The sequence below is a fragment of the Pongo pygmaeus genome, chromosome 7 (genome assembly GCF_028885625.2).
Source record: "Pongo pygmaeus isolate AG05252 chromosome 7, NHGRI_mPonPyg2-v2.0_pri, whole genome shotgun sequence".
Classification (NCBI taxonomy): domain Eukaryota; kingdom Metazoa; phylum Chordata; class Mammalia; order Primates; family Hominidae; genus Pongo; species Pongo pygmaeus.
The window spans coordinates 157,397,451-157,424,675 of NC_072380.2; the positions used below are offsets into that span (position 1 = coordinate 157,397,451).

A 27,225-nucleotide genomic window follows, 5' to 3' on the forward strand; every position below is an offset into this window, starting at 1 on the left:
TGGGATGGCTGTGGGGATGACAGAGGGGCTGCCAGCTCCCGCCCCCGCTCACTGGCCCCTTACCCGCCCTCGGCACGTGACCTCCTCCCCCTGCATGAGGCAGGTCCCGGCGGCCACGTAGCCTTTGAGGCCCGACACGGTCTCCTCGCTGCGCAGCGACACTGTCTTCATGCAGGTCACATGCTCCCACTCCTGCAGCTCGATCCTGTGGGGGCCGGGGGCCTCAGGATGCTGCCCGGAGGCCTTGGGCAGACCCCACGCCGGCTGGCCCAGCCTCACCTGGCATTGGGAATAGCCTCCCAGCTGACCGGGGAGATGAGCTGGATGGAGAAGGCCTCCTGCTGGGGGTGGATGTACCGCTCATCTGTGGGGACCAAGGGCGGCAGTCAGGGTAGGGCTTCCCCAAGGTGGGGCTGAAGATGGGCGTGTGGTGTGGGCGTCACCACCTCTCTCGATGGTCTCAAACTCCTTCTCCTCGCCAGTCATGCGTGGGATGCGGGCACACGGCGTGTTGGTGCTGGTGGCCACAGCATACACCTGTGGGTTAGTGGGGGTCACACACCAGTGGCCCGGCCAAGCCCAGAAGGTCCCTGGTGGGGTGGGGGCGGGGGCAGACCTTGGACTCCACGTGGTAAGCCACATAGTGGGCTGTGCAGCGCAGCGGGATCTTCCTGACAGGCCATGGGGCATCGTAGGACAGGTAGGCAGGCAGGACACTGATCCTTAGCTCACCCTGGGGTGGGGGCACAGGGTCAGGGGACCCAGGGCTAGCCAAGGGCAGGGGTAGGCAGGCCCAGGCCGCCAAGAGCCCTGGGATGTTACCCTCAGCTCTGTGGGAGCAGGGGTGGGTGAGGGGCAGCTGTGTCCAGGTGAGGTCCTGGAAGGGGCTGCCGCTCAGCCTCTGGGGCTCCTGTCCATTTTCCCAGGCTCAGCTGGGGCTAGGGGTGCTGGCCACAGGGGATGGGAAAGCTACGCCAGGAAGGCACTGGAGGCTGCAGACAAAGGGCAGTCCACAGACTGCCATGCTGGGGACTGAAAACCAGGCAGAGGGAGCCAGGGCTGCCTTCTTTCACGGACAGTCCTGAGTCCTCAGGCGCCCAGGAAGCACTCACCGCATCCCAGTCAGGGTCTCAAGTGATCTGGTGTTGTGGTGGTGTGGTGGCTTAAACAGGGAACCAGGATCAGAAAGCCTGTGTGCCCTCCCAAAGTCACAGAGCAGCCAAGGGGCAGAGCTAGCACTCAAGTCAGCTCTCCTGAGAAGTGTGGAGGCCAGGCCCTGCGAGGGCTTGCCCAGCAAGCCAGCGGAGCAGTGAGGGGCCCCCGGGGGCTGTAGCCCCAACTCCCAACCACCCCTTTCCAGACTTTTGGAGCACCAAGTCACAGGTTCCACCTCCTCGGCCTCAACCCCATCGCCCTCTGGACACTCCTTCCTGGTCCTCAGGGTGGAGCCAATGGCCCCTTCTGTCCCCTCCCCCTCAGCTGGGGCAGCATCAGCCAGTGCTGCTGGGAACCGGCCGGGCCCCACCTGTCTGTTGAAGTACAGGAAGCCGCGGGGACAGTTGACATTGTGGAATGGAGCGAAAGAGTCGACGGGGCCGTCGATGGCCATGGGGTGTAGCCGCAGAGCCCCTCGGCCAGTCACCAGGAGCCAGTGAGGGGAGGGGCCGCAGATGAACACCTGGGGGCAGGCACCATGAGGATGCTGTGGATGAGGCCGCGTCTCCCTTCTACCACAGACCCCTGCAAAGGCGCCGGCCTACCCCTGAGTAGCCATAAATATCCTCGAAGTAGCGGAAACGCGCCACGCGGCCCCGGGCCCCGGCCCCCTCCTCCGTGCTGCCACCTTCTGCTTTCTTCTTGGATGGCTTTGGCTTCTTCTCACGGAAGTTGATGTTGTGAGGGACCTGGGGGGGAACCATGCAGGTCCTCCAGGGGCTGCCGGTCTGAAACCCACACCTTGTACCACACCCACCCCATGCCCTAGCAGTCCAGCCACTGGCACCTTCTTAAAGCGGACTTTGAGATTGCCCTGGCCCAGCTGAGAGTCGTGGGGGAAGGCCTCGTAGATAAGCAGCTCTTGGTCCACATGCACCTGGCAGGATGAGGGGGGCCGTGGGGGAACGGGCAGGGACATGGAGAAGATGGGATGGGCCACGGGAAGAGGTGGGCTGTGGGTAAGGGGCGGGGCTGTGGGGGAGATGGGGTGGAGCCGTGGGTAAGGGGCGGGGCTGTGGGGGAGATGGGGTGGAGCCGTGGGTAAGGGGCGGGGCTGTGGGGGAACGGGCTGGGCCAGGGGGAAGATGGGAAGGGGAGGCCAGGCCAGGGGGAAGATGGGAAGGGGAGGCCAGGCCAGGGGGAAGATGGGAAGGGGAGGCCAGGCCAGGCGTGCTCACCAGCAGGTAGGGCCTACTCTGGCGGCTGCCCAGCGCCACCAGCAGCACCTCTTTGACCAGGGGCAGCTCCCCCTGGCGCGTGGCCTCCTCCCTGCGGGCCTCGCCCTGTGTAGTGGGCTGTCCAAAGGAGCTGTCCACGAGGACCCGCTGCCCCACAGGGAAGTTCTTCACCAGGAACACCAGCCGCCAGTCGGGGAGCTGGTAGATCTGCGGGGTGGGCAGCAGTCAGTGGAGGCAGGTGGGTGGAGCAAGCTGGGCCACAGTGCAGGGCAACACCTACCTCCATGGTGCCATTCTCCCGCACCAGCAGGCACCAGTGGGTAGGCTCTGCCCGGAAGGGTGCAGGGTCCCGGTCAGCAGGGGGCTGGCTGCTTCTTCGGGCCTCCTCCTTGCTGGGGCTGAAGAGGGAGCCCGAATCCCCATACAGCATCTCCTCCTCGTCATCCACTGTGGGGCTGGGGGCCAGCAGAGGGTCACAGGTGGCCTGTCAGCCACAGGGACCCAAGCCCCTACCTGCACCCCTGGCCCCCACGCACCTAGTCTCTGAGCCCAGGCCCTCGGCCTCCGAGCCGCTGCGGCCCCCGAGCTCGTCACGGGCCCCGCCCAGGCGGCTTTCAGTGGTGAACATGCCACTGAGGTCTCGGTACAGGCACAGCGTGATCACCTTGGACTGCTGCGGGGAGAGGGGTGGGCTCAGTGGCGGGCAGGGGGCGGGGACAGGCGGGTGCCAGGAATGAGGAGGCCTACATGGTGCAGCGGGGGCTTGTGCAGCGCCAGGCGGTGGTGGCGGCCACCGTAGGAGTCACTCTTCAGCAGGAACATGGTGACGTGGCCCTCGGCACTCATGATGACCACATAGGGGTCGGCCACGGCACACTGCACGATGGGGGCGCCCAGGTCCACAGGGATGAAGTGCAGCTGATTCACTGTGGGCACAGGACAGTCAGCACGCGCCTACCCAGGGTCCAACCACCAACACCCCGCCCCACCATCCCCACCTACCTCCTTCCAGCAGGTGGATGCCCAGGGCCCAACCACCCCCCCGCCGCCGTCCCCACCCACCTACCTCCTTCCAGCAGGCGGATGCCCAGTGGTGACACTTGGACAATGTAGCGGTTGTCCCCGATGTTCCCAGCAAAGACCGTGGGGCCCTGAGTGGCGAAGCCGCTGGTGTCCAGCTCCATGATCTCCTGCCCCGTCTGCAAGATCTGCGGGCAACAGCTGTGAGGGAGGCGCCCCCCGCAGGGGACCCCAGCCCCAGGTCCCAGGCCCTGCCCCTCACCATGGTGGAGTCTTCCCGGCTCAGAATCAGGAATCCGTGTCTGCGGCCGTCATCGTCTGCTTCAGGGGTGCTGGGTTCCTGCTCTGTGCCCTCCCCCTTGGGATTGTCCTCCTGTCAGGGCCAAAGGGGAGCAGGCTGGAAGCCACAGTGCAGTGAAGGCAGGTACGCAGGTGCGACCTGGGCCCCCCCCAGCCTATGAGAAGGCAGTGCCGGTCCCATCCCAGGGCCTCCCTGCAGCGGGCTCACACCTACCTCCTCCTTACGCACTGGGGCGATGACTGTCCACATGTCATAGCAGCCGGGAAGCTCAAAGGTTGTCACCACCTGGGGCCGGATGCTCTTCTAGAATGATGATGGGGTGGGGGTGTGATGGGGGTGTCAGCCCACCCAGGTCCGACCAGGAGGCGCCCGCCCCCTACCTGCCCACGCACCTGCAGCACCGACAAAGCCCCGTTCTTCCCGTGGCCGGAGCAAACCACAATCTCCAGGTCCGGCTCAGGGCTGTTCTGAAACTGCACAGGACTTGGGGGTGAGGACTATGCCCCCCACCTACCCTCACACTCCAGCCCCTGCCCCCAGCCCCGACCCCAACCCTTGGCACCTCTTCAGAGAGGAAGGCAGGCTCGCCCATGGCGGCATTGGCGCAGGGTCCGATGTTAAGGATGCTGTCACACACCTGTGGCACAGCAACAGTCAGGGGCTTGCTGGGGGGCATTGGCTGGGATGGGGGCCCTGCTGCCTCAATCTCACCTCAAAGGAGTAGGTGGCCAGCTGTGTGCCCGACTGGGCCTCGCTGCCGTACACTTCAATCTCGTCCACTTCGTCCTGCGGCACCGACTTGCCTGCAGCTGCACACAGAGAGCCCACCTGAGCGCAGCCCTGGGTCACCTGGCCCCGCTCCTGACCAGCCCTGGCCCGGCCCTCACCTGACCAGCCCTGGACCAGCCCTCACCTGACCAGCCGGCCGTTGCATCCACTCGCTTCTTCTTTGAGGGAGGCTCTTCCTGTGAGGCAGGAGGGGCACTGAGTGGCATGCCACAGCAGTGCCCACATGAAGGGTGGTGGCCCAATGGGCCCAGGAAACCCACCTTGTCAGCAGCCTCACGGACAGCACTGGCCGGGGGCTCCTGCAGCTTCTCCGTGTACTTGAGGAGGAGGGAGTTGCCCAGGCGAGAACCCAGGAACAGGTACCCGGGCTCCATGGTGACCATCTGAGGGAGGGCAGGTGTGTGAGGGCGGGGCCGGGCCTGGACCCAGAACCAACCCCTAGTCCCAACTCACGCTGGTGGTGAGGACGCTGGCGGCCGCCTTGTCAAAGTGGAACGCTCGGACACTGCGCATGCCATCGGTGATGAGAGTCAGCACATAGCTGGGGGCAGAGAGAATTCTGACTCGGGGATGGGGACCCTGGGGGAGTGAAGGGGGCCAGGGGACCCTATGGGACTTGTTGGGGATAGTGTGGGCAGAGTTCATGGGCGGGGGAGGGGCTCACATCTCGCCGCCCTTGAGGGAGATGACCATCTTGTCGTAGGAGATGAAAGTGGCCTGGGCGCAGTCCAGGGTGATCCGCACACCCTCCTGGGTGCCTGTGGGGTGGGTGGTCAGGCCGACTAGGCAGGCCCAAGCCGTCCCTGGCCCCCGCCCAGCCACCCCACACTCACGAAGCGGGAAAGCCGTGGTGCCTGTGGTGAGGCTGTTGAGAGCCACGCCATACGGGGGGACGCTCTGGTTCAGGTACAACAGCGAGTTGACGGCAAACACCACCACCCCACCTGGAGGTGGACACAGGCTGGTAGGCAGGCTCAGTGCTCCCTCCACACACTCCCCTATCCACTTCCAGGACACACACCTATGGGCTTGGGCACAGCCAGAGCCTGAGTGCAGTCAAAGGGCAGGCTGGTGAGGGACCAGATGACGGGGTGCACCTTCTGCGTGATGTTCAGTGAGATGGCCACAATGGAGCAAGTGTCCTGCCGCACGGCCACGCGCCTGGGGACGCCAGTGGGTCAGCCAAGGGCCTTGCCTCCCCGCAGAGACCCAGGCCCAGCTCCTCCTGAGCAAGCCCCACCCACACCCCATAATCCCCGCCCTAAACCCCACCAATGCCCCATGAACCCCACCCCAGGCAGAGGCAGCTGGGGGGCCCACAGTGCAGAGGGGCCTCCTTAGAGGGCTCACCCAGGCCAGGTCTGGTTGGGCTCAAACAGGATGAGCAGGGTGGGCTCGTAGTAGCCATGCAGGAACTGCAGGTCGATGATGTTGAGCAGCTTCTCGTCTAGCGCCCGCACATCGATGATGTAGCTGGGCAGGAAGCTGGACCTCTGCCTGGGGGGCCAGGGGCTTCAGCAGGAGAGGAGGGGATGCGGGGAGGGGACCTCGGGCTCTGGCACCCCCCACCCCAGCACCACAGCCTGCCTTAGCTGGCACTCACCCCTCACCCACGAGCCCCTCGTGCTCCTCAGCCAGGCTCTCCCTGCGGAAGGGCAGGACCACCAGCCGTGTGCCGTAGACAAGCATGGCTGCGCAGCGCCCATCGGGGTCCACCCGCACTCGCGGCGTGTGTACATTCTGCACAAACCCGTCCTGGGGGCAGAGGGAGCATCAGCCAGGCCCAGCGTAGGAGACCCCGAGGGAAGCACTTGGGGCCATAGAACTCAGCTGCAGGGGGAGGGAGGGTGGCTGGGCTGGGGCCTGGGTGGGGGCAGGAGCATGGCCCTACCCGAAGCTCAGGCTCCTCAAAGTAGTGCAGTGACAGGGTCTTCAGGTCGTGGGTGCCCGGGTCGTACTCCACCACAGACAGCTGGGGTCAGAGGGCACAGCCGTGGCTGCCGACTGCCTGTCCTGACAGTGTCGCCCCTGGCAACCAACGGCTGTACCCAGGCCCACCCCACCAGGCCCTGGCACCCACTCCCATGCCTTAGCCAGGCCCACCCCACCAAGCCTACCACTCACCTTGGCATCCTTGAAGCTTAGGAGCAGGGCATCCCGCTTGGCTCCTGCCAGCTGCACGCTGGCCATGGACATGACGTTGCCGAAAAAGGAGAAGGAGGCAGCAAGCTCGAGCTTCTCCCGGTGGGCCTTCCCCTCTAGGGGAGACGCCAGGGCTCAGGGTCAGGGCCCAGCCATGCCTGGCACCCACACAGCCCCAGGCCGCCCCACCACACTCACCAGTGCTCCTGTCATTCTTGGTCAGAGCCTGGAGGGGAGAGAAAGAGAGGGCAGTGAGGGGACACATCTGGCAGCTCACCTCATCCAGGGAACGAGAAAAGACCACCAAGTCTGGCCCCTGCCTCCTGGGAGCTCTGCCCAAACCCTCTCTGCGGCAGGGAGGGAGGGAGCAGACCAGGGACTTCTGGAGACAGCTGTGCACACCCCCCGACAGCGACCCCCATTCATGCTCTCACGCCCACAGCCCAGCCCTGGCACAAGCCCCACCCCAGGAAGCCCCTACCTCACGGCTCCCTGGCAGCCAGGAAACCACTACCTCACGGCTCCCTAGCAGCCAGGCCCTGTGCAGCAAGCAGTCAGGGTTAGAGTGCACTCTGTGTCTGAACACCCCCAAACCTGCCTGGTTGCACACCCACAGCAGCCCAGCCCCGGCCCCTGGGTCCGAATGTCACAGGACAGAAAGCCAGAGCCAAGGGGTATCTGTAGCTACTGATCCATGTGCCTGTTAGAGAAGAGGAAGCCCTGAGCTATCCTGACACCCTGGGCACCCCCAGGCTCCCTCTCTATCTTCTCCCTTTTCACTGCCCTCCCAGAATGATAAGAGGCTGTGTGTTCTTTGCTACTAAGTAGCTAGTTGAACTAGCTAGCTGACTTATATTCCATTGCCTCAAGGCAAGGGAAAAGTGGTTTTTGGTTTGTTTTTTGTTTTTTTTTTGAGACTGAGTCTTACTCTGTCACCCAGGCTGGAGTGCAGTGGCGCGATCTCGGCTCACTGCAACCTGTGCCTCCTAGGTTCAAGTGATTCTCCCGCCTCAGCCTCCCAAGTAGCTGAGATTACAGACACCTGCCACCACGCCTGGCTAATTTCTGTATCTTTAATAGAGACAGCGTTTCACCATGTTGGCCAGGCTGGTCTCGAACTGCTGACCTCAGGTGATCCACCTGTCTCGGTCTCCCAAAGTGCTGGGATTACAGGCGTGAGCCACCTCAAGGTCATTTTTCACGATGGACTTGTGCTATGGGGAGGGCATCTTGGAAGCTGGTTAACAGATACAGAAAAGGCATCCACAAACCAATACCCATCTCACAGCAACAAGGGCAACTCCAGGTCTTCACCCGAAAATTCTACCAAAGGTTTCAGAAGTAATGACACACTTAAAAAAAAAAACAAACACACCCACTCATGTGGGGCTGACGGCACTGCAGGCAGCTCAGGCCACCCCAACAGCCCACAGACAGGTGGGACAGGAAGTGACACCAACCTCCTCAAAACACCTGCAGATGAGCCCAGTGACAAGCAGGGGTATTATAACACAACCGGGTTGAGTTATTCCAGGAACGCAAAACTAGATTTCCACAAGAACAGCCATCACTAAACTTACTGCGCTGTCAAAATTAAGGAGAAAAATCATGTCATTTTAATGGATACAAAAAAGCATCTGATAAAGGCATTCATGACAGAAACTCCTACTAAAGCAAAAATAGGAAGAAAAAAATTTTTTTTTTGAGATGGAGTCTCATTTGTTGCCCATCCTGGAGTGCAATGGTGTGATCTTGGCTCCCTGCAACCCCGCCTTCCAGGTTGAAGCAATTCTCCTGTCTCAGCCTCCTCAGTAGCTGGGCTTCACAGGCGCGCACCACCACGTCCGGCTAATTTTTGTATTTTTAGTACAGACAGGGTTTTGCCACGGCCAGGCTGGTCTTGAACTCCTGACCTCAAGCGATACACTCACCTTGGCCTCTCAAAGCGCTGGGATTACAGGCATATACCACGACGCCAGGCCTTTGTTTTTTGACATAGGGCCTCACTGTCTCCCAGGTTGGAGTGCAGAGGAGCAATCATGGTTCACTGCAGCCTCGACCTCCTGGGCTTAGGTGATCCTCCCACCTCAGCCTCCTGAGTAGCTGGGACCACATGTGAGTCACCACACCTGACTAATTTATTTATTTTTTAAATTTTGAGACAGTGTCTCACTCTGTCACCCAGGCTGGAGGGCAGTGGTGTGATCTCAGCTCCCTGCAACCTCTGCCTCCTGGGTTCAAGCAATTCTGCCTCATCTTCCCAAGTAGCTGGGATTACAGGCATGTGCTACCATGCCCGGCTAATTTTTGTATTTTTAATAGATAGGGTTTTGCCATGTTGGCCAGGATGGTCTCGAACCCCTGACCTCAGGTGATCCACCCACCTCGGCCTCCCAAAGTGCAAGGATTATAGACATGAGCCACCGCACCCAACTTCCTTAATCAAATAAAGGGTATCTACAAAAAGTCTACAGCAATGTGGTGCTGGGAGTGAAACGTTACAAGTTTTCCCTCTTCAGGCCGGGTGCAGTGGCTCACGCCTGTAATCCCAACACTTTGGGAGGCCGAGGTGGGTGGATCACCTGAGGTCAGGAGTTCGAGACCAGTCTGGCCAACACGGTGACATAATGAAATCCCGTCTCTACTAAAAATACAAAAATTAGCCGGGTGTGGTGGCGGGTGCCTGTAATCCCAGCTACTTGGGAGGCTGAGGCAGGAGAATTGCTTGAATCCGGGAGGCGGAGGTTGCAGAGAGCTGAGATCACGCCATTGCACTCCAGCCTGGGGGACAAGAGAGAAACTTTGTCTCAAAAAAAAAAAAAAAAAAAAAGTTTTCCCTCTTGGTCAGGACCAGCCAAGGACGCCTGATCCACCCTGCCAAGCATAAAGTCAATACACAGAGACCAACTGCACTTCTGCACACATGCAAGAAACGGGTAACCACTCAGAAGAATTTTTTGAGACGGAGTCTTGCTCTGTCGCCAGGCTAGAGTGCAGTGGCACAATCTTGGCTCACTGCAAGCTCTGCCTCCCGGCTTCAAGCCATTCTCCTGCCTCAGTCTACCGAGTAGCTGGGACTACAAGTGCCTGCAACCATGCCCGGCTAATTTTTTTTTTTTGTATTTTGGTAGAGTCGGGGTTTCACCGTGTTGCACAGGCTGGTCTTGAACTCCTGAGCTCAGGCAATCCACCTGCCTCGGCCTTCCAAAGTGCTGGGATTACAGGCGTGAGCCACTGCGCCCGGCCACCACTCAGAAGGATTTTAAGAAAAATGTGTACATAGTCAAATGGTCTAATGTCTAACTGGCATCTTGGGGGAAAGGGGACAGAATCAATAGCTAAAGAAATAGTGACCAAAGGCTGGGCACGGTGGTTCACGCCTGTAATCCCAGCACTTTGGGAGGCCGAGGCGGGCGGATCACGAGGTCAGGCGATCGAGACCATCCTGGCTAACACAGTGAAACCCCATCTCTACTAAAAATACAAAAAAATTAGTTGGGCATGGTGGCAGGCGCCTGTTGTCCCAGCTACTCGGGAGGCTGAGGCAGGAGAATTGCTTGAACCCAGGAGATAGAACTTGCAGTGAGCCGAGATTGCGCCACTGCACTCCAGCCTGGGTGATAGCGTGATAGAGCGAGACTCCGTCTCAAAAAAAAAAAAAAAAAGAAAAGAAAAAAAACCTCAAAAATTTGAATAAGAGAATGTTTACAGGGTTTCAAAATAAGTCCCTACAAGATACTTTTAGTTACAAAAGGAAGAAATAACCTTACAGTGGGGGAATACAGGCCAACACTACCCAACCAAGCATCAAAGCATCAGCATCCAGTCATGAGGCAAAGGCCCCCAGCCGCCTCCTGAAAGCTGATGGGGGTGCTGTGTGCCTCTTCTGTGGTGTTCCTGTCAAAAATACAAATGTCTCATCTAAACACCTGGGAATTTCTTGGCTGGGCACAGTGGCTCACACCTGTAATCCCAGCACTTTGGGAGGCCAAGGCGGGTAGATCACTTGAGGTCAGGAGTTCGAGACCAGCCTGGCCAACATGGTGAAACCCCATCTCTACTAAAAATACAAAAAATTAGCTGGGTGTGGTGGTGCACGCCTGTAATCCCAGCTACTCAGGAGGTTGAGACAGGAGAACTGCTTGAACCCAGGAGGCGGAGGTTGCAGTGAGCTGAGATTGCGCCACTGCACTCCAGCCTGGGCAACAAGAACAAAACTCTGTCTCAAAAAAAAAAAAAAAAAGGGACTTTTATTAATTTCAACAGTGTTGTATATTTTCTTCCCCATAAAGGGGCCTTTGGTGCTGCCCAAGTCCACATGCTTGCCTATTTCCTATCCATGCCTTCTTCTCCCTCTCTCTGCAAAGCAACAGCGTCTCAACACCCTGAGGCACAACTGGCCTTGCTTCCTGCCTCCCCGGAGACTGAGGTACCAGCAGACACCCCCACCCTCCTCACTGCGCCCATGTTCTGTGCCTGCCTTCCCGTGGCCATGGGTGAGCGGGTCACACTCAAGCCAAGCCAAGCCAAGCCAAGCCTGCACTAGATTCTCTGGGACAGATTCAAGACAGTTACACGAGGCCGGGCACAGTGGCTCAAGCCTGTATTCCCAGAGCTTTGGGAGGCTGAGGCGGGTGGATTGCCTGAGGTCAGGAGTTCGAGACCAGCCTGAGCAACATAATGAAACTCTGTCTCTACTAAAAATTAGCAGGGTGTGGTGGTGGCGCCTGTAGTCCCAGCTACTCAGGAGGCTGAGGCAGGAGAATCGCTTGAACCCGGGAGGCAGAGGCTGCAGTGAGCTGAGATCGCACCGTTGCACTCTAGCCTGGGTGACAGAGGGAGACTCTGTCTCAAAAAAGAAAAAAAAAGACAGCTGTATGAAAGGTGGCTGTCTCCCTCCCTCTCCAGGTGAATCTGGGCTGGAGGCTGCCTTTAGGGCAGACTGTGGTGGCAGGGACGGTGCCCTCCTGGTCTAGCCCTTAAAGTGACTGGCAGCTTCTGCCTTAGCCTCCTAGGGCTCTGAGTTCCTGCAAGAAGCTCAACTACACCAACACCGCCATGCTGCCAGGAAAACCAAGCTAGCCATGCTGGGGACAGGGGAGAGTGGAGGGATGGTGTGGGGGTAGGGGAAGACACATCTGGCCTGTCCCCAGCTCTTCAAGTCGTCCCTGTCAAGGCTCGCCCTGGTGGAGGAGAGCCAACGGCTCCACACACTGATGAATCCCTGAAAACCTGGCTTCCAGGTGTGCAATTATGATAAAAGACCTCGTTTGTATATTCCAGGGCAGTTTGTTACAGAGCCATGACTAGACTGACCCCAGGAGGATGGCTTGAGCCCAGGAGTTCGAGGCCAGCCTGGACAACATAGCAAGACCCTGTTTCTTAAAAAGAAAAAACAAAACAGAAGAAGAAAACCTCTTTTCCTGCCATTTATGGCTCTATTTCTTGCTTCAGTTTACGCACATCTTCTCCAGAGTTGTCTGTGTTCATTGTTACTGACTCTCCTCCTCTGCTGGGCTCTCATCCCTGCTCCATTCAGACCACCACCCTCATGCCACCAGACTGCCCTGTCAGAGTCACCAAGCATCACCTGAGGCTCAGCAGCGTGGGACTCAGTGTCGAGTCCCTCCCAGCTGCCTTCCCTGGGCCTCCAGGGCCCTGCCTTCCAGGCCATGCCACCTCCAGCTCTTTCATGGCCTCTCATCTCCCCAATCTCTCAATGTTGGGGTGCCCCAAGACCCTGTCCTTGTCTATATTCTGGGTGATCTCAACCAGTTTCTAAGGGCAGACACCAACCCCAGGCCGAAGACTCTGACTTGACCTCCATACCAGACCTCAATCCTCAACTCCAGACTCTTGCGCACACCCTCCTGCTCTGCACTGCTGCCTGATGTGGAATGAGCACCTCGGCCAACCTACGGTGGCCACCATCCAAGGCAGCACAATGTCCTCTGCAGTGAATGCTGGGAGGTGTTGCACCCTTCGCATCCCCCACCAGGGTTGGTACATATGACCAGTAGAATATGACAGAAGATTAACAGTGTATTACTACTTTTTTTTTTTAGATGGAGTTTTGCTCTGTCACCCAGGCTGGAGTGGAGTGCAATCTTGGCTCATTGCAACCTCCGCCTATGGGTTCAAGCAATTCTCCTGCCTCAGCCTCCTGAGTAGCTGGGATTACAGGTGCCTGCCACCACATCCAGCTAATTTTTGTATTTTTAGTAGACACAGGGTTTTGCCATGTTGGCCAGACTAGTCTTGAACCCATGACCTCAGGTGATCCACTCGCCTCGCCCTCCCAAAGTGCTAGGATGATAGACGTGAGCCACCGTGCCTGGCCTCTTTTTTTTTTTTTTTTTTTTTTGAGATAGGGTCTCACTCTGTTGTCCAGGCTGGAGTGTAATGGTGCAATCATAGCTCACTGCAGCCTTGACCTTCTGGGCTTGAGCAATCCTCCTGCTCTGGTCTCCCATGTAGCTAGGACTACACACAGGCCACCATGCCCAACTAACTTTTATATTTTATATTTGGGCCGAGCACAGTGGTGCACTCCTGTAATCCCAGCACTTTGGAAGGCCAAGGTGAGTGGACTGCCTGAGCTCAGGAGTTTGAGACCAGCCTGGCCAATGTGGCGAAACCGTCTCTATTAAAAATGCAAAAAGAAATTAGCCGGGCGTGGTGTCACACATCTGTAATCCCAGCTACTGGGTGGAGGGTTTAGGGGGCTGAGGCACAAGAATTGCCTGAACTCATGAGGCGGAGGTTAAAGTTAGCTGAGATCACACCACTTCATTCCAGCCTGAGTGACAGAGCAAGACTCCGTCTCACCAGGAAAAACAACAAAAAAAATTATTTGTAGAGATGGGGTCTTGCTATGTTGCTCAGGCCAGTCCTGAACTCCTGGCCTCAAGCAATCATCCCACTTCAGCCTCTCAGTGTGGGACTATAGGTGTGAGTCAATGCACCCAGCCTGAGATTCGGTTACAGGACTCACCGTGGCTTCAGTCTTGGTGGGTCTCTCATTGTGAGGGAGGCTGCCATGTTGTGAGCTGCCCCAGGGAGGGGCCCATGTGGTAAGGAACTTCGGCCTCCTGCCAATAGTGTGTTAGGGAGCAGAAACTCCAGCCCTCGTCAAGCCTTCAGAGGACAGGAGCCCTGGCTAGCAAATACATGTGTATGCTGGCGTAGGTGACCAGGAGGGTTGGCCTCCTTTGGCCTGAGCTTCTGACCCATCTGCCTGCTGGGTCAGCCCCTATTCACAACCCTCTTGTGGCTCCTCCCTGCTTTGTGGAGAACAGTCCTGACCATTGCCTACCTCCCTCCATCCCCACCACAATATCCACTCTATACCACGGCCACACTGTGCATGACTGTCCACCCTCAACTGCTTTGGGCCTGTGCACAGGCTGTTTCTTCTGCCTGGAACACCCTCCTCTCACCATCCCTGGGCCTGGGTAAGAGGTACTCCTCCCTTCAAGAACAATGGAGAAACTGCCTCTTGCAAGTTGCCTTCCTGGACCAGCTTTCAACTCTCTGGCAACCAGAACACCACTGTATTTCCCAAACCCTTGAGGCGTGTGCCTCACTGTACCAAGGCTCCTGTCAACAGTCTGTCCCCATCCTAGACCTGGCCTTGTTCCTTGTGCTAGGAATGTCCTTCCCCCGACAAACTCCCGCTCTGCCTCAGACAGGCTCTTCTGATCATCCGACTGGAAATACAGTCTCCTTCCTTCACTCCTTTATCCCCGCAGCAGCACTTGCTGCAGGGGCAGGTGTGTTTATTTAGATGTTCCCCTTCCCCAAGCGTCTGCAGGTGTGGTTCACATGGTATCTCTGCCACCCAGCACACAGTGGGAGTTCGCTCCTTCCAAACAACTTGCTGAAAAAACGGAAGAGCAAACAAGACGGCTAGGGCAGCGCGCCCTTCCCGGTGGGGTACGAAGGGAGGCAGAACAGGGTAGCAGCTGTGAGAAAGGATCTGAGCACAAGAGATTCAGGGTCATGTCCTGGCTCCTCAGGCTGGGACAAGCAAATCACTGAACTTGTCTGGGGCTTGGCTCTTCCATCGGCAACCCGGGGCGGTGAGAGCACCCACGTCGCGGACAGCGGGGAGGGCTCCCAGGGCCCGACCTACCTCGGCGTCGCGGTTGAGGCGGTACACGTAGAGCTGCGAGGTCCCGGCCACCACCAGGTTGCGCTCGCTGTTGTTGAAGAAGTTGCAGTACATGGAGAACTCCAGGCCGGTGGGCGGATGCGCCTGTTTGTACACGGCGTACATGGCGCCAACCCGGGCTGCGCAAGGCCGGGAGAGGAGAGGTGAGCGGGGCCGCCCACACAGGAGCCCGGCCCCGCACCGCACCCCTGACTGGCCTCGCGCTGCCGCCTCAGCCGCCCGCCCGGCCGCCCACCTGGCAGTTGGAGCCGACTCGAAGGGAACCGGGACGGCGGCGAACTCGGTCCGGCCGGATCCGGAAGCTGGGCGCGAAGGTTCCTGGCTTCTGCGCCTGCGCAGCGGCCGCCGCGTGAGCGTGGCTGCAGGGGCGACAGCGGGCCCTGGTGGCCCGGGATGCGGATGGCTGGCGGCTCGGCTCCGGGCTGGGCGTCAGGACCCCAAACCCCCTAGCGCGCGAAGTGCGGGGCCTCTGCTGCGGGCGGAGCAGCGCGGGTGGGAAGCCGCAGGGGCCCCGGTTGCAGCGGCTCGGGGTCGGCCGGGGGTGCGTCCCCACCAGACCCAGGACGGCTGCAGGAAGAAGCGACTCCGCTCGTAGCCCCCCGGGTTCAGGGGGCCGCGCCAGGATCCAGAAGAGGGGGCGCGGCGCCTCGCCAGTGTCTGGGGCTCCGAGAAAGCTTCTTAGAGAGGCCGCACGCCCCCTCTGCCCAGTGTCCCCGCGCAGAGCGACCCCCGCCGCCAACACTCCCGCGGAAGACGCAGGACCACGCCGGCTCGCGAGCCCAGCGCTGTCCGCCCGCCTTACTCACTGCTGCCTACCCAGGGCGGGCCCAGTGCCAGCTTCCAGGAGCTTGGATCCTGGATCAGGCATGGGCCTAGGACCTAGAAACGGAATCATGAGAAATAAAACAAGACAGTATGGTTACGCCCAAGAATATGGCGTGGAAATATATGTTTTTGTTGCATCCAAATCTACTCACTTGCTCCTTGGGCAGTGGGGGAAGGGCCTCTTGGATGCTCAGGCGTGTGACCCCTGAGCCACACTCAACAGCCTTTTAAAAGTCAATAGGAGGCGGTGGCTCACGCCTGTAATCCCAACACTTTGGAAGGCCGAGGTGGGCTGATCACCTGAGGTCAGGAATTTGAGACCAGCCTGGCCAACATGGTGAAACCCAGTCTCTACTAAAAATACAAAAATTGTGGGGAAAAGAAAGAGAGACCAGATTGTTACTGTGTCTATGTAGAAAACGAAGACATAAGAAACTCCATTTTGATCTGTACTGAGAAAAATTGTTTCTGCTTTGAGATGCTGTTAACCTGTAACTTTAGCCCCAACCCTGTGCTCACAGAAACATGTGCTGTAATGAATCAAAGTTTAAGGGATTTAGGGCTATGCAGGATGTGCCTTGTTAACAATATGTTTGTAGGCAGTATGCTTGGTAAAAGTCATCGCCATTCTTCATTCTCGATTAACCAGGGACACGATGCACTGCGGAAAGCCGCAGGGACCTCTGCCCAAGAAAGCCTGGGTATTGTCCAAGGTTTTCCCCCACTGAGACAGCCTGAGATATGGCCTCATCAGAAAGGAAAGACCTTACAGTCCCCCCAGCCCAACACCTGTAAAGAGTCTGTGCTGAGGAGTAATAAAGAGGGAGGCCTCTTTGCAGTTGAGATAAGAGGAAGGCTTCTGTCTCCTGTCTTTGGGAATGGAATGTCTCAGTGTAAAGCTGCCCATTCCCTTTTGTTCTATTCTGAGATAGGAGAAAACTGCCTGGAAGCGAGATATGCTGGTAGCAATACTGCTCTGTTACTCTTTCCTACACTGAGATGCTTGGGTAAAGAGAAACATAAATCTATTGCTGCTGCTCTGTTACTCTTTGCTACACTGACATGTTTGGGTAAAGAGAAACATAAATCTAGCCTACCTGCACATCCGGGCACAGTACCTTTCCTTGAACTTATTCATGATACAGATTCCTTTGCTCATATGTTTCCCCGCTGACCTTCTCCCCACTTGTTGCCCTGCTACACTCCCCTTGCTAAGATAGTAAAAATGATGATCAATAAATACTGAAGGAACTCGGAGGCTGGTGCTGGTGTGGGTCCTCTGTATGCTGGGTCCTCTGGGCCCACTCTTCTCTATACTTCGTCTCTGTGTCTTATTTCTTTTCTCAGTCTCTCGTCCCACCTGATGAGAAATACCCACAGGTGTGGAGGGGCTGGCCCCCTTCAAAAATTAGCCAGGCATGGTGGCACACGCCTGTAATCTCAGCTACTCGGGAGACTGAGGCAGGAGAATCGCTTGAACCCAGGAGGCAGAGGTTGCAATGAGCCAAGATCATGTCATTGTGCTCCAGCCTGGGTGACAAGAGTCACATACAATAAAAATAATCAGAAGAGACAGAAACACAAGAAAGAAGGTCATGTGGCCCGGGCGCCGTAGCTCACACCTGTAATCCTAGCACTTTGGGAGATCGAGGTGGGTAGATTACCTGAGGTCAGGAGATCGAGACCAGCCTGGCCAACATGGTGAAACCCCGTCCTACTAAAAATATACAAATTAGCTGGGCGTGGTGGCGGGTGCCTGTAATCCCAGCTACTCGGGAGGCTGATGCTGGAGAATTGCTTGAACCTGGGAGGCAGAGGTTGCAATGAGCCGAGATGGTGCCACTGCACGCCAGCCTGGGTGACAGAGTGAAGCTCTGTCTCAAAAGAAGAAAAGAAAAGGGGAGGGGAGGTCATATGAAGACAGAGGCAGGGATTGGAGTCATACTGCCCACAAACCAAGGAACACCTGGGGCCACCAGTAGCCAGGAAAGGCTCATGGAACAGACTTTCCTAGAGACTTCAGAGGGAGCATTGCTCTCCTGACACTTTGATTCCTAACTTTTAGCCTCCAGAACTGTGAGAATAAGTTTCTGTTTGTAAGGCACTCAGTTTGTGGTAGGCTGTGTTATGGTAGCCCTAGGAGGCCACCACACAGGGACTCAGGATTAACGCCTCAGAGTCAGAAGAGGCTGGGGTCCCAGGAACCGTGGGCTGCCACACACTCTGGTCTGATGATCTCCAGGCTTGCTTTCCATGACAGAGAAATAAGCCCTCGGCTGTGTAAGCAGTTATGGGTAAGCAAATTTGATTCCTGTTCGGGGACAGGTCCCACCTGCTGCCCACACACCCAGGTGAATTTCCCTGACCCTACTCCTCAGGCAGGCAGGGTCTCCACATGAAAGAGGGGGCGCCTGAGGCTGGCTGCCCGGGGGGGGCCTGAGTGCAGCTCTTCCAGCTTCGAGGCACCCTGATGGGGAGAAGGCAGTGCCACAATTGTCCTTTCTCAGCTGAGGACCCTTCCCACCCAGCAAGGAGAGCACAGCCACGCTCCAAGGACAAGAGTGTCTTTACTGGAGTTGGGACTGGGGCCTCTATAGGGGCTTCTGGTTTCTGGGCTGTAGGTTTGTGAGGTGTGGGATCTTAAGTCAAAGGTAGGGCACTAGGGCAGGGTATCAGAGGGTGATGTCATCCTCGTACAGGGACAGCAGCAGCAGGACGGTCCAGCCGCCCAGCAGGCCCACGTTGTGCAGCAGGAAGAGGAGCCAGGGCCGCGGGTCCCGTACTTTCAACATCGCCGGGAGCTGAGAAGCAAATGGGCACCGGGTCAGCGCCCCTGCTCAGCTCCTCTGCTCAGCTCCCGGCCCAGAGCAGCCCCTCCCCTCGCCATCCTGACCATGTCGCAGAGTGCTACGTAGAGGAACAGGCCGGTGGCCACTGCCAGGATCCAGGCCTCGCTCTCCTCGCCGACTCCAACCGCGAGTGCCACGTAGAGACCGGCGAAGGCCGTGAGCGCGGAGGCCAGGTTCAGCAGCAGTGCTTGGCGCACGGACAGCCCCGCGTGCAGCAAGGCCGCGAAGTCCCCTGGGGGCGGGTCCACATCAACAGCTCCGCCCTCCTATCTACATGCCCCACCCACCTCCTTTCGGTCCCGCCCTCTTACCACCAGGCCCCGCCCACCGGTTCCCGGCCTCCCCGCCCAGCCGTCAGACCCCGCCCATCTCCTTCCAGGCCCCGCCCACCTGTTCCTGGTCTCCCCGCCCGGCCCCTTCCAGGCCTCGCCTGCGCTCACCCAGCTCGTGCGGCAACTCGTGGCAGAACACGGCCAGCGACGTGGCCAGCCCGGTCTTCCAAGAGGACGCGAAGGCGGCGCCCACGGCCAGCCCGTCGGCGAAGTTGTGCACGGCATCGCCCAGCGTGATCACATAGGGCAGTAGCCTCAACTCTGCGGGCGCAGAGGCCCGTGGGTTCGCGTGGCCTGTCGCCTACCCCCAAGCCTTGGGCCCCGTCCGCGCTCCACACAAACCCCAGATCCCCCAGCCCTTCCGGGGTCGCACCCTGGGCTCACCTGGGCTCAGTCTCCTGGGCTCAGGGTTCAGCAGCTCCGGTCTCTCCTCTGCCACCTGGGAGGAGCCTTGAGTAAGTCCCGCCCGGAAGTGGAGGAGGAACGCGGTGGGGCGGGGCCCCAGATCACCGCGGGAGGCGGAGCCGCAGGCCTGGGGTGGGGCTGGGAGTGTGGGCGTGGGAAGGGGCCGGTGAGAGGGGCTCCGCGTAGGGTGGGGCATCTGGCGCCCACTCACCAGGTCTGCGCGGGAGCCCTCGTGGGGCGGCTTGGGCTGCCGGAGCTCGCTGGGTGCCAGCTGCAGGGACACACCGTGGCTGTGGCCCCCGTGGCTGTGGCTGCTGTGGCCGCAGGGCCCGTCCTCCAGGTCCTGTGAGGGTAGCCGCTCAGTGTCCACCAGGCCCCCAGCACACCCACCCGCCGGGTACCTTGCCAAGAAGCCTGACCTCCGGGTCCCTTGGCAGCAGAAGGTTGAAGAGGTTCTCAAACAGGAAGAAGGCGTAGAGCCCGGCCAGCATAGCCAGGAGGCGCCAGGTGGGCTGTGGGCTGAGGCCCTCTTCGCTGTGTGTGTGCAGCCCCAGCACCTGGGGAGTAGGGGCGCTGGGCTGGGGGGGTCCCAGGGCGCCTCCCACCAAGAACCAGGGAGAGGGGTCAGGGGGTGGGGTGGGTAAGGGCCCTGGGAAGGCACGGCCTGGGAGTCCATGGTGGGGAACGGAGGGCCAGGGTCGGGGGTTTGTGGGGGCAGACCTTGGGCGTCAGATGCAGGACAGCGTCCCCAGTGAGTGCACCCACTGCCAGGCTCAGGAAGGTCTGCAGGATGTAGTGGGTGACCCCCCTGCAGCCAGTGCAGGTCAGCAGCAGGAGGCCAATAACCGCGCAGAGGCAGATGAGCAGCGTGGCCAGGGAGCCGTACAGATACCCTGGGGGCGGGTGAGGCGGCTGTGAGAGCTTTTCTTCCAGACTCAGCTCCTGCTTCCTGGGCGTCGCTCACCAGAGCTGCAGGCGGTCAGTGTGGGCCAGGCCCTCACTCAGGCTGACCCTCCTGCCTCAAAGCCCCACTCTCCTCCTGGCGACGCCACCTTCCCCTGTGTCTGTTGTTTCTACTTCCAGCCCCTGCTCGCTCTCTCCATTCCTCATCCTCGGCAGCCACTCCTTCCTCCCTACGTGGGCCCCACCTCTGCGCTGCTAGCACAGTGTAGGCGTCGGCACTCACTCTCTGCCTGGCTGAGCTGGTCCTGGACGGGGGGCCTGGGCTGGGAGGTGCAGGCTCCACTCAGCTGCTGTTGGAGCAGGGCAGGGCTCAGTTGGGCCCAGGCCTCCGGGGTCACCCCAGCCTGTTCCGACAGTCCATACACAGCCATCACGTCCCTGGCACTCAGGCATACCTGGGGAGTGGCAGGACAGGCTCAGGGGCCTGAGCAGACCCCAGTGGGGCCCCATCTTACCCCAGGGCGCAGCTCACCGTGTCCCACACACTGGAGCTGTTGTTGGAGGTGATGAGGGGCACAGGGTCCTGGCCGCTGGCTCCCCTGTGCTGATGACTGTGGTCGCTGTGGGCCTCCCTGCCCACCCCCAGGCGCTGCATCAAGGCTGACAGCTCTGGCAGGGAGAAGAGTTGGCACCGCAAGTCTGTGTGGGCTCCAGCCCTGCCCCCCAGGGACATGAAGGCTGGGGACTCGGGGGTACCCCCCTCCACAGCCCAGCCCAGGCCTCACCGGCCAGTGTCATAGGAACCTCGCTGCTGTGCTGCTGGAACACAAAGTCCACGAAGTACTGAGGGCTCGGCAAGGCGTGGAAGCAAGACCCGCTCCTGACGTGGTCCAGCAGGGCAGCCAGGACGCTGCCAGCACTGCCCGGAGCCCCTGCCCCTACTGCCTCCTCCAGCAGCTGAGGGATATCTACGCAGGCCTGGGGAAGAGGGGTCCTCTGTCTCAGCCTTTGGTGTGACCTTGCATCCAGCTCTGCCATCCACCCCGCTGCCCCTGGATGCATCTCCCACCCCCAACTACAGCATCTGCCCCCACCAGCCCCGCCCCTCCCCGGAGCCACAGCCCTCCCTGCCGGGCCCAGCTGCTTCAGGCTGCCACTCAGGCCTCTGGGTTCCTCCCTCATGAGGCCCCTCCTGGGGCTCCTACAGGCTCCTAACTGCCCAGTAGTGAGCCCCACGTTGTGAATCCCCAGCTGGAGGCCAACTCCCAGCGTCTCCCCAGGCCCCCAGGCTCCCTGAAGGCTTTGCAGCCAGGCCGGGCCCCCTGGGCCATGGGGCCCTCAGCACCCACTCCCCTGGTCTGCCTGGACTCTCCCTCACCATCTTGGGGGTCTGGCCAGCAGCCCGGGCCTGCATTCTCTGCAGCAGCCAGCTCAGGCCTGGGGTCAGGGCCTCGGGGCTCTCGAGCAGGGCCAGGAGGTGGTCTGCATGAGAGGCCCAGAGGCCAGCCCGAGCGTCCTCACATGTGCTCTCGGGGTTGCTGAGGTACAGGACGGCGGCAGCACTGAGGCGAGCGATGTATCTGGCCTCCAGGACTGGGCCCGGGGGCAGCCCTGGTCCCTCAGGCTCGCCCAGGCCCAGGGCGTCCTCCACAGACAGGCACTGTGGGCAGAGACGGGTGAGCAGGGGCGCTGGGCCCACCAGGGAGGGGAGAGGCAGGCCTGGCCAAGGGGCTTCCCCGCAGGCCTGTTTCCTCTCCCTATTAGGTCCAACAACGTCCACCATCCTTCCTCAACTCTTTGTGCCCTTCCGTCTCCCCAGGTCCCTGTTCTGCTTCCCCAGCTATAGGGGTGCACGCAGAGGGGTCCCCAACAGTGGTCCCCCATCCCCAGGGGACTTCCCTGGAGCCACTGCCAATTTGATGGCAGAGATCCGGCAGGGGGACGTGGCCCTGGGGTCCTGGGGAGAAGAGGGACTGTGTCCCTGGAGAGGCCTGTCTGCCCTCATGAGCAGGAGGGTGGGCTCTGGCTTGTGGGGAGGGCCAGGGTGCTCAGGTACTGCCGTAAGCCTCCTCCGCCTCCTGGAGTTTGCCCAGGGCCCTTTGCTGCCGGCTGGCAGGGCGGAGCGGGCGGGAAGAGTCCAGGGCTGGGGGACCCGTCGGGTGGGGCTGTTACCTTTCCACACGGCCCGTTGGCGCAGTGCACACGGTCCGCCAGCGTATTTAACAGGCCGCCCAGAGCCTCTTGATCCAGAGCGCCCTGGCCAGAGGTGAGCAGGCTCAGCAGACTAGCAGGCGGGGACGCCGTCGCCGTCTCCGTCACTACCAGCACAGCCAGCAGCAGCCCCAGCTCCAGCGAGACCAGGGACGCCATACTCAGCTCCCAGCGTGCTCAGTGGGTGTTGCTGGGGCCAAGGCCCAGTGCTTCTGGGCTGGCTGAGGGCGGCTTTGCTGGGGTTGTCCAGGGCCAGACTGGGGCTGGGCTAGGACCCGCCCGGGCTGCATGAGGACCTCTCCCAGGTATTCCTGCAGAGCTCTGTGATTGGCTGCTGGAGATGCCTGGGTTAACCATTCCAGCGGCAGATCCTCCCCAACAGCCTAGAGACACTGCGTGTGGGGGGCGAGGGCTGGGCCCCTTCCCCTGGACAGGCAGCCTGGGTGGGCTTTTTTTTTTTTGAGTTGGAGTTTTGCTCTTGCTGCCCAGGCTGGAGTGCAGTGGCGTGATCTCGGCTCACCGCAACTTCCGCCTCCCGGGTTCAAGTGATTCTCCTGCCTCAGCCTCCCGAGTAGCTGGGATTACAGGCAGCGCCACCACGCCTGGTTACTTTTGTATTTTTAGTAGAGACAGTGTTTCTCCATGTTGGTCAGGCGGGTCTTGAACTCCCAACCTCAGGTGATTCGCCTGCCTTGGCCTCCCAAAGTGCTGGGATTACAGGCATGGGCCACCACTCCAGGCCAGCCTGGGTGGGCTTCTGTCCTCTGCCTGCTGCCCCCCAAGCTGTGGGGCAGGGCTGGGGTGTCCCCTTCTGGCTCTCCATCTGGGGGCTGCCTCCAAGCTGGGGGACACAGGGCAGAGGTGCACAGATGCCCCCAGAGCCTGAAAGCTCCCAGATCCCTGCCTCCGCCCCTCCCAACAGAGGCTGCCCAGACACCCTCAGTGGCCCCTGTTGCAGGTGGGGACATGGACCTCCCTCCTCCTGGGTCCTGGGCTGTGGTCCTTGTTGGGGACTGCGATGGAGTCAAAGGAACTGAAAAGGTGCCTGCTGCGTCATGCTCCCTTAGGCCGGAGACAGCCCCAGGAAGCTCCAACACAGGCAAACAGGAAGACGGACCTGGGCCCTGGCAGCCACCTGGCCGAGCTTGGGTCAGGATGAGATTGGGGCAAGACCCCAGCTCTAGCCCCGGGGGCAGGGAGGCTGTGGCTCCCAGCCCTGCCCTCTCTGTGGGCTCCCTCTCTGGCCTTTGAGCCTAGAGGCCTTATCTGTACTGTGGTGGTGATGACAGGAAGTCTGGGGGAAGGGGAAGGCAGATGTCAGGGCAGCTTTGCCTTCTGAAGGGGGAGTCCAGATGCCGCCTCCCGCCCGGTCCAGCCAGCCTGACCCTGAGCGTTGTGGGTGGGGCTGCGGTGGGGAGCTGGGTGCCTGAGGCCCAAGGACTCTGTCCCGCCATGCACAGGGCGGGACGGGGCAGGGCGGGCATTGGGCCCAGTGTCCTGGGGTCAGGGTGCTTCCCCTGCCGGCCTCACCCCGCCAAGTGGATCTCATGGTGCCCCTCTGGCTGGGCCCACCCACAGTGGTATCCTTCTGGGGGCCCTTAGTGGAGCCTGCCGGGGGTGCAGATCCTGCCGGGGGTGCAGAGCCTGCTCGGGGTGCAGATGATTTCTGGGTCCCAGGACCATGAGGGGGCCACTCGACACACAGCCCGAAGATGCTGTGGACCCAAACTGGCCCTTTCCCTCCCACACCACCCCAGGACCAATGGGCTGGCTGAAGGCCACCCATTCTAAAATAGGCTCCAGGGCCAATTTTAGCTTCTGGGCAAAGGTCTTGGCCTGGGCCTGACTCTGTGGCCTTCCTGAGCTGCCTCCCCAGTAGGCCTCAGTGCCCATACAGGCCTCCTCCATTCCCTCCATTCATGTGACCCCACCCCTCCCAGCAGAAACTCTCTTTCGTAGCCCAGGAGCAGCTGTTGAGGGTTTCACCTGCCCATGCCCCAGCCTGAGGCCAGCTTCCCCAGAGCAGAGGGGTTGCACTCTCCTGCCTCTCAGGCCCACTCTGTCATCCAACAAGCTTGCTGCAATTGGCGCATCTTAAAAACAACACTGGCCAGTCATGCTGGCTCACGCCTGTAATCCCAGCACTTTGGGAGGCTGAGGCGGGTGGATCACTTGAAGTCAGGAGCTTAAGACCAGCCTGGGCAACATGGTGAAACCCGAGCTCTACTAAAAACAAAAACAAATTAGGGCACCCTGAGTGGTGGTGGGCGCCTGTAGTCCCAGCGACTCGGGAGGCTGAGGCAGAATTGCTTGATCCCAGGAGGTAGAGGCTGCAGTGAGCCACGATCGCATCATGCACTCCAGCCTGGGCAACTTGGCAAGACCCTGACTCTAAAAAGAAAAAAACAAAAAACATAAACCCATGTTCAATAGCAGCACTATTCAAAAGATAGAAGCAACTCAAGTATCCAAACATGCATAAGTGAACACATTGTGGCTCATCCACAGTTGAACATGATTCAGCCTGAAAAAGGAAGGAAACCGGCCTGCGCCGTGACTTGGATGCGCCTTGAGGAGATTGTGATGAGAGAAAGCAGCCAGACGCAAAAGGGCAAGAACGGTGTGATCTGACTGATGTGAGGACCCCAGCCAGTCAAATTCATGGAGACAGAAAGTAAAAGCATTTTGGGAGGCCAAGGCTGGCAGATCACCTGAGGTCAGGACTTTGAGACCAGCCTAGCCAACATGGTGAAACCCCATCTCTACTAAAAAATACAAAAATTAGCCAGGCATGGTGGCAGGGTCCCAGCTGCTCAGAAGTCTGAGGTGGGAGAATCGCTTGAACCCCAGAGGCAGAGGTTGCAGTGAGCCGAGATCATGCCATTGCACTCTAGCCTAGGTGACAGAGCAAGACTCCGTCTCAAAAATAATAATAACAAAAAATTAAAAAAAACAACAGACTGGGCACAGTGGCTCATGCCTGTAATCCCAATACTTTGGGAGGCCAAGGCAGGCGGATCACCTGAGGTTGGGAGTGTAAGACCAGCCTGGCCAACATGGTGAAAACCCCTCTCTACTAAAAGATACAAAACTTAGCTGGGCATAGTGGCAGGAGCCTGTAATCCCAGCTACTCAGGAGGCTAAGGCAGAAGAATTGCTTGAACCCGGAAGGCAGAGGTTGCAGTGAACTGAGATCACACCATGGCACTCCACCCTGGGCGACGGAGCGAGACTCCGTCTCACAAAAGAAAAAAAAATTAAATCCATTAAAAAAATACATGCCTGGCACCCAGTGGCTCATGCCTGTAATCCTAGTACTTTGGGAGGCCAAGGCAGGCGGATCACCTGAGGTCGGGAGTTCGAGACCAGCCTGACCAACATGGAGAAGAAACCCCATCTTTACTAAAATTACAAAATTAGCCGGCCGGGCGCGGTGGCTCACGCCTGTAATCCCAGCACTTTGGAAGGCCGAAGCAGATGGATCACGAGGTCAGGAGATCGAGACCATCCTGGCTAACACGGTGAAACCCCATCTCTACTAAAAATAAAAAAAATTAGCCGGGCGTGGTGGCGGGTGCCTGTAGTCCCAGCTACTTGGGAGGCTGTGGCAGGAGAATGGCGTGAACCCAGGAGGTGGAGCTTGCAGTGAGCCGAGATTGTGCCACTGCACTCCAGGTGGGCAACAAAGCAAGACTCCATATAAAAAATAATAATAATAATAATACAAAATTAGCCGGGTGTGGTGGCACACGCCTGTAATCCCAGCTACTCAGGAGGCTGAGGCAGGCGACTCTTGAACCTGGGAGGCGGAGCTTGCAGAGAGCCGAGATTGCGCCATTGTACTCCAGCCTGGATAACAAGAGCGAAACTCTGACTCAAAAACAAACAAACAAATACAAAACTTAAGCCAGGCTGGTGGGATACCTCTGTAGTCCCAGCTACTCAGGAGGCTGAGGCAGGAGAATCACTTGAACCTGGGAGGTGGAGGCTGCAGCGAGCCGAGATCGTGCCACTGCACTCCAGCCTGGGCGACAGAGCCAAACTCCCTCTCAAAAAAAAAAAAAAAAAAAAAAAGAAAGAAAAAAAGAAAAGAAAGAAGGGTGACTGCCAGGGCTGGGGAGGGGAGAATGCGCGTGAGTGTTTAATGGGGATGGAGCTTTACTTTGTTTGGATGGAAAAGTTCTGGAGGTAGACGGAAGAAAGGAAGGAGGAAAGAAAGAAAGAAGAAGGAAGGAAGAAGGGAGGGAGGGAGGTAGGCAGGGAGGGACAAAGGAAGAGAGGCCGGGCATGGCGGCTCACGCCTGTAATCCCAGCACTTTGGGAGGCCGAGGCGGGCGGATCACGAGGTCAGGAGATTGAGACCGTCCTGGCTAACATGGTGAAACCCCGTCTCTACTAAAAATAAAAAAAATTAGCTGGGCGTGGTGGTGGGAGCCTGTAGTCCCAGCTACTCAGGAGGCTGAGGCAGGAGAATGGTGTGAACCTGGGAGGTGGAGCTTGCAGTGAGCCGAGATTGTGCCACTGCACTCCAGCCTGGGTGACAGTGCGAGACTCTGTCTCAAAAACAAAAAAAAAAAGAAAGAAAGGAAGAGAAAGAGCGACTGCCAGAGCTGGGGAGGGGAGAATGTGCGTGAGTGTTTAATGGGGATGGAGCTTTAATTTGTTAGGATGGAAAAATTCCGGAGGCAGACGGCGATGAGGTTGCACAATAATGTAAATACACTTAATACCACTGAGCTGTGTACTTAAAATCGGTTAAAATGGCAACGTTTGTTGTATTTTATCATAGAAAAAAGAAAAAAATAAAATAGGCCGGGCACGGTGGCTCACGCCTGTAATCCCAGCACTTTGGGAGGCCGGGGTGTGATAATCACCTGAGGTC

At 59.0% G+C, this 27,225-nt stretch overlaps 2 protein-coding genes across 9 annotated transcripts in view; both read right to left on the reverse strand.

Moving 5' to 3' along the window:
* CPSF1 (cleavage and polyadenylation specific factor 1) overlaps positions 1-15,610 on the reverse strand; it is a 17,203-nt gene extending 1,593 nt beyond the window's left edge. Inside the window, exons 1-30 of one of the 6 annotated variants that reach the window (XM_054499304.2) lie at positions 15,054-15,607; positions 14,780-14,937; positions 6,844-6,871; positions 6,628-6,761; positions 6,395-6,475; positions 6,107-6,258; positions 5,854-6,000; positions 5,525-5,664; positions 5,337-5,447; positions 5,168-5,261; positions 4,957-5,044; positions 4,764-4,886; positions 4,628-4,679; positions 4,426-4,523; positions 4,277-4,351; positions 4,107-4,187; positions 3,928-4,017; positions 3,676-3,786; positions 3,460-3,601; positions 3,141-3,319; positions 2,930-3,066; positions 2,674-2,848; positions 2,394-2,600; positions 2,003-2,092; positions 1,761-1,904; positions 1,526-1,678; positions 617-733; positions 447-537; positions 280-364; positions 64-205 (exon numbers count right to left, since the gene is read on the reverse strand). In XM_054499304.2, coding sequence (XP_054355279.1) covers positions 64-205; positions 280-364; positions 447-537; positions 617-733; positions 1,526-1,678; positions 1,761-1,904; positions 2,003-2,092; positions 2,394-2,600; positions 2,674-2,848; positions 2,930-3,066; positions 3,141-3,319; positions 3,460-3,601; positions 3,676-3,786; positions 3,928-4,017; positions 4,107-4,187; positions 4,277-4,351; positions 4,426-4,523; positions 4,628-4,679; positions 4,764-4,886; positions 4,957-5,044; positions 5,168-5,261; positions 5,337-5,447; positions 5,525-5,664; positions 5,854-6,000; positions 6,107-6,258; positions 6,395-6,475; positions 6,628-6,761; positions 6,844-6,871; positions 14,780-14,923 — 3,411 coding nt within the window. In that variant the 5' untranslated portion in view covers positions 14,924-14,937; positions 15,054-15,607. Of the gene's footprint in view, positions 1-63; positions 206-279; positions 365-446; positions 538-616; positions 734-1,525; positions 1,679-1,760; positions 1,905-2,002; positions 2,093-2,393; positions 2,601-2,673; positions 2,849-2,929; positions 3,067-3,140; positions 3,320-3,459; positions 3,602-3,675; positions 3,787-3,927; positions 4,018-4,106; positions 4,188-4,276; positions 4,352-4,425; positions 4,524-4,627; positions 4,680-4,763; positions 4,887-4,956; positions 5,045-5,167; positions 5,262-5,336; positions 5,448-5,524; positions 5,665-5,853; positions 6,001-6,106; positions 6,259-6,394; positions 6,476-6,627; positions 6,762-6,843; positions 6,872-14,779 lie in introns of all 6 variants that reach the window. The other 5 variants (XM_054499305.2, XM_054499308.2, XM_054499310.2 and 2 more) reach the window with 5 other exon arrangements.
* Positions 15,611-18,150: 2,540 nt separating this feature from the next.
* SLC39A4 (solute carrier family 39 member 4) lies at positions 18,151-22,585 on the reverse strand. Of its 3 annotated transcripts, XM_054499315.2 has the most exons (12): positions 22,305-22,584; positions 21,511-21,792; positions 20,918-21,110; positions 20,665-20,801; positions 20,416-20,587; positions 19,950-20,122; positions 19,649-19,786; positions 19,441-19,572; positions 19,209-19,263; positions 18,933-19,085; positions 18,537-18,724; positions 18,157-18,444 (listed from the first exon to the last, which is right to left on the reverse strand). In XM_054499315.2, exons 1-12 carry the CDS (start codon positions 22,500-22,502, stop codon positions 18,316-18,318), a joined length of 1,950 nt encoding a protein of 649 aa, XP_054355290.1. In that variant the 5' UTR covers positions 22,503-22,584; the 3' UTR covers positions 18,157-18,315. The 3 variants fall into 3 exon arrangements, with proteins under 3 accessions (XP_063525295.1, XP_063525294.1, XP_054355290.1); XM_063669225.1 differs by lacking the exon at positions 18,933-19,085 and having other exon boundaries at positions 18,151-18,444; positions 22,305-22,585; XM_063669224.1 differs by having other exon boundaries at positions 18,156-18,444; positions 19,209-19,572.
* Between the last annotated feature and the right edge of the window lie 4,640 nt (positions 22,586-27,225).

Bases quoted from the DNA above. Each gene is read 5' to 3' on its own strand.
- SLC39A4 (XM_063669224.1), bottom strand. From the start codon at position 22,502: ATGGCGTCCCTGGTCTCGCTGGAGCTGGGGCTGCTGCTGGCTGTGCTG. The intron at 20,802-20,917 runs GTGAGGCCTGGG...TCTCCCTGCCAG, and splicing joins GGTTCCTATGACACTGGCCG to AGCTGTCAGCCTTGATGCAG. The intron at 19,573-19,648 runs GTCAGGCTTCTT...CTACCCTCACAG, and splicing joins TGCTGCCAAGGGACCCGGAG to GACCTGGAGGACGGGCCCTG.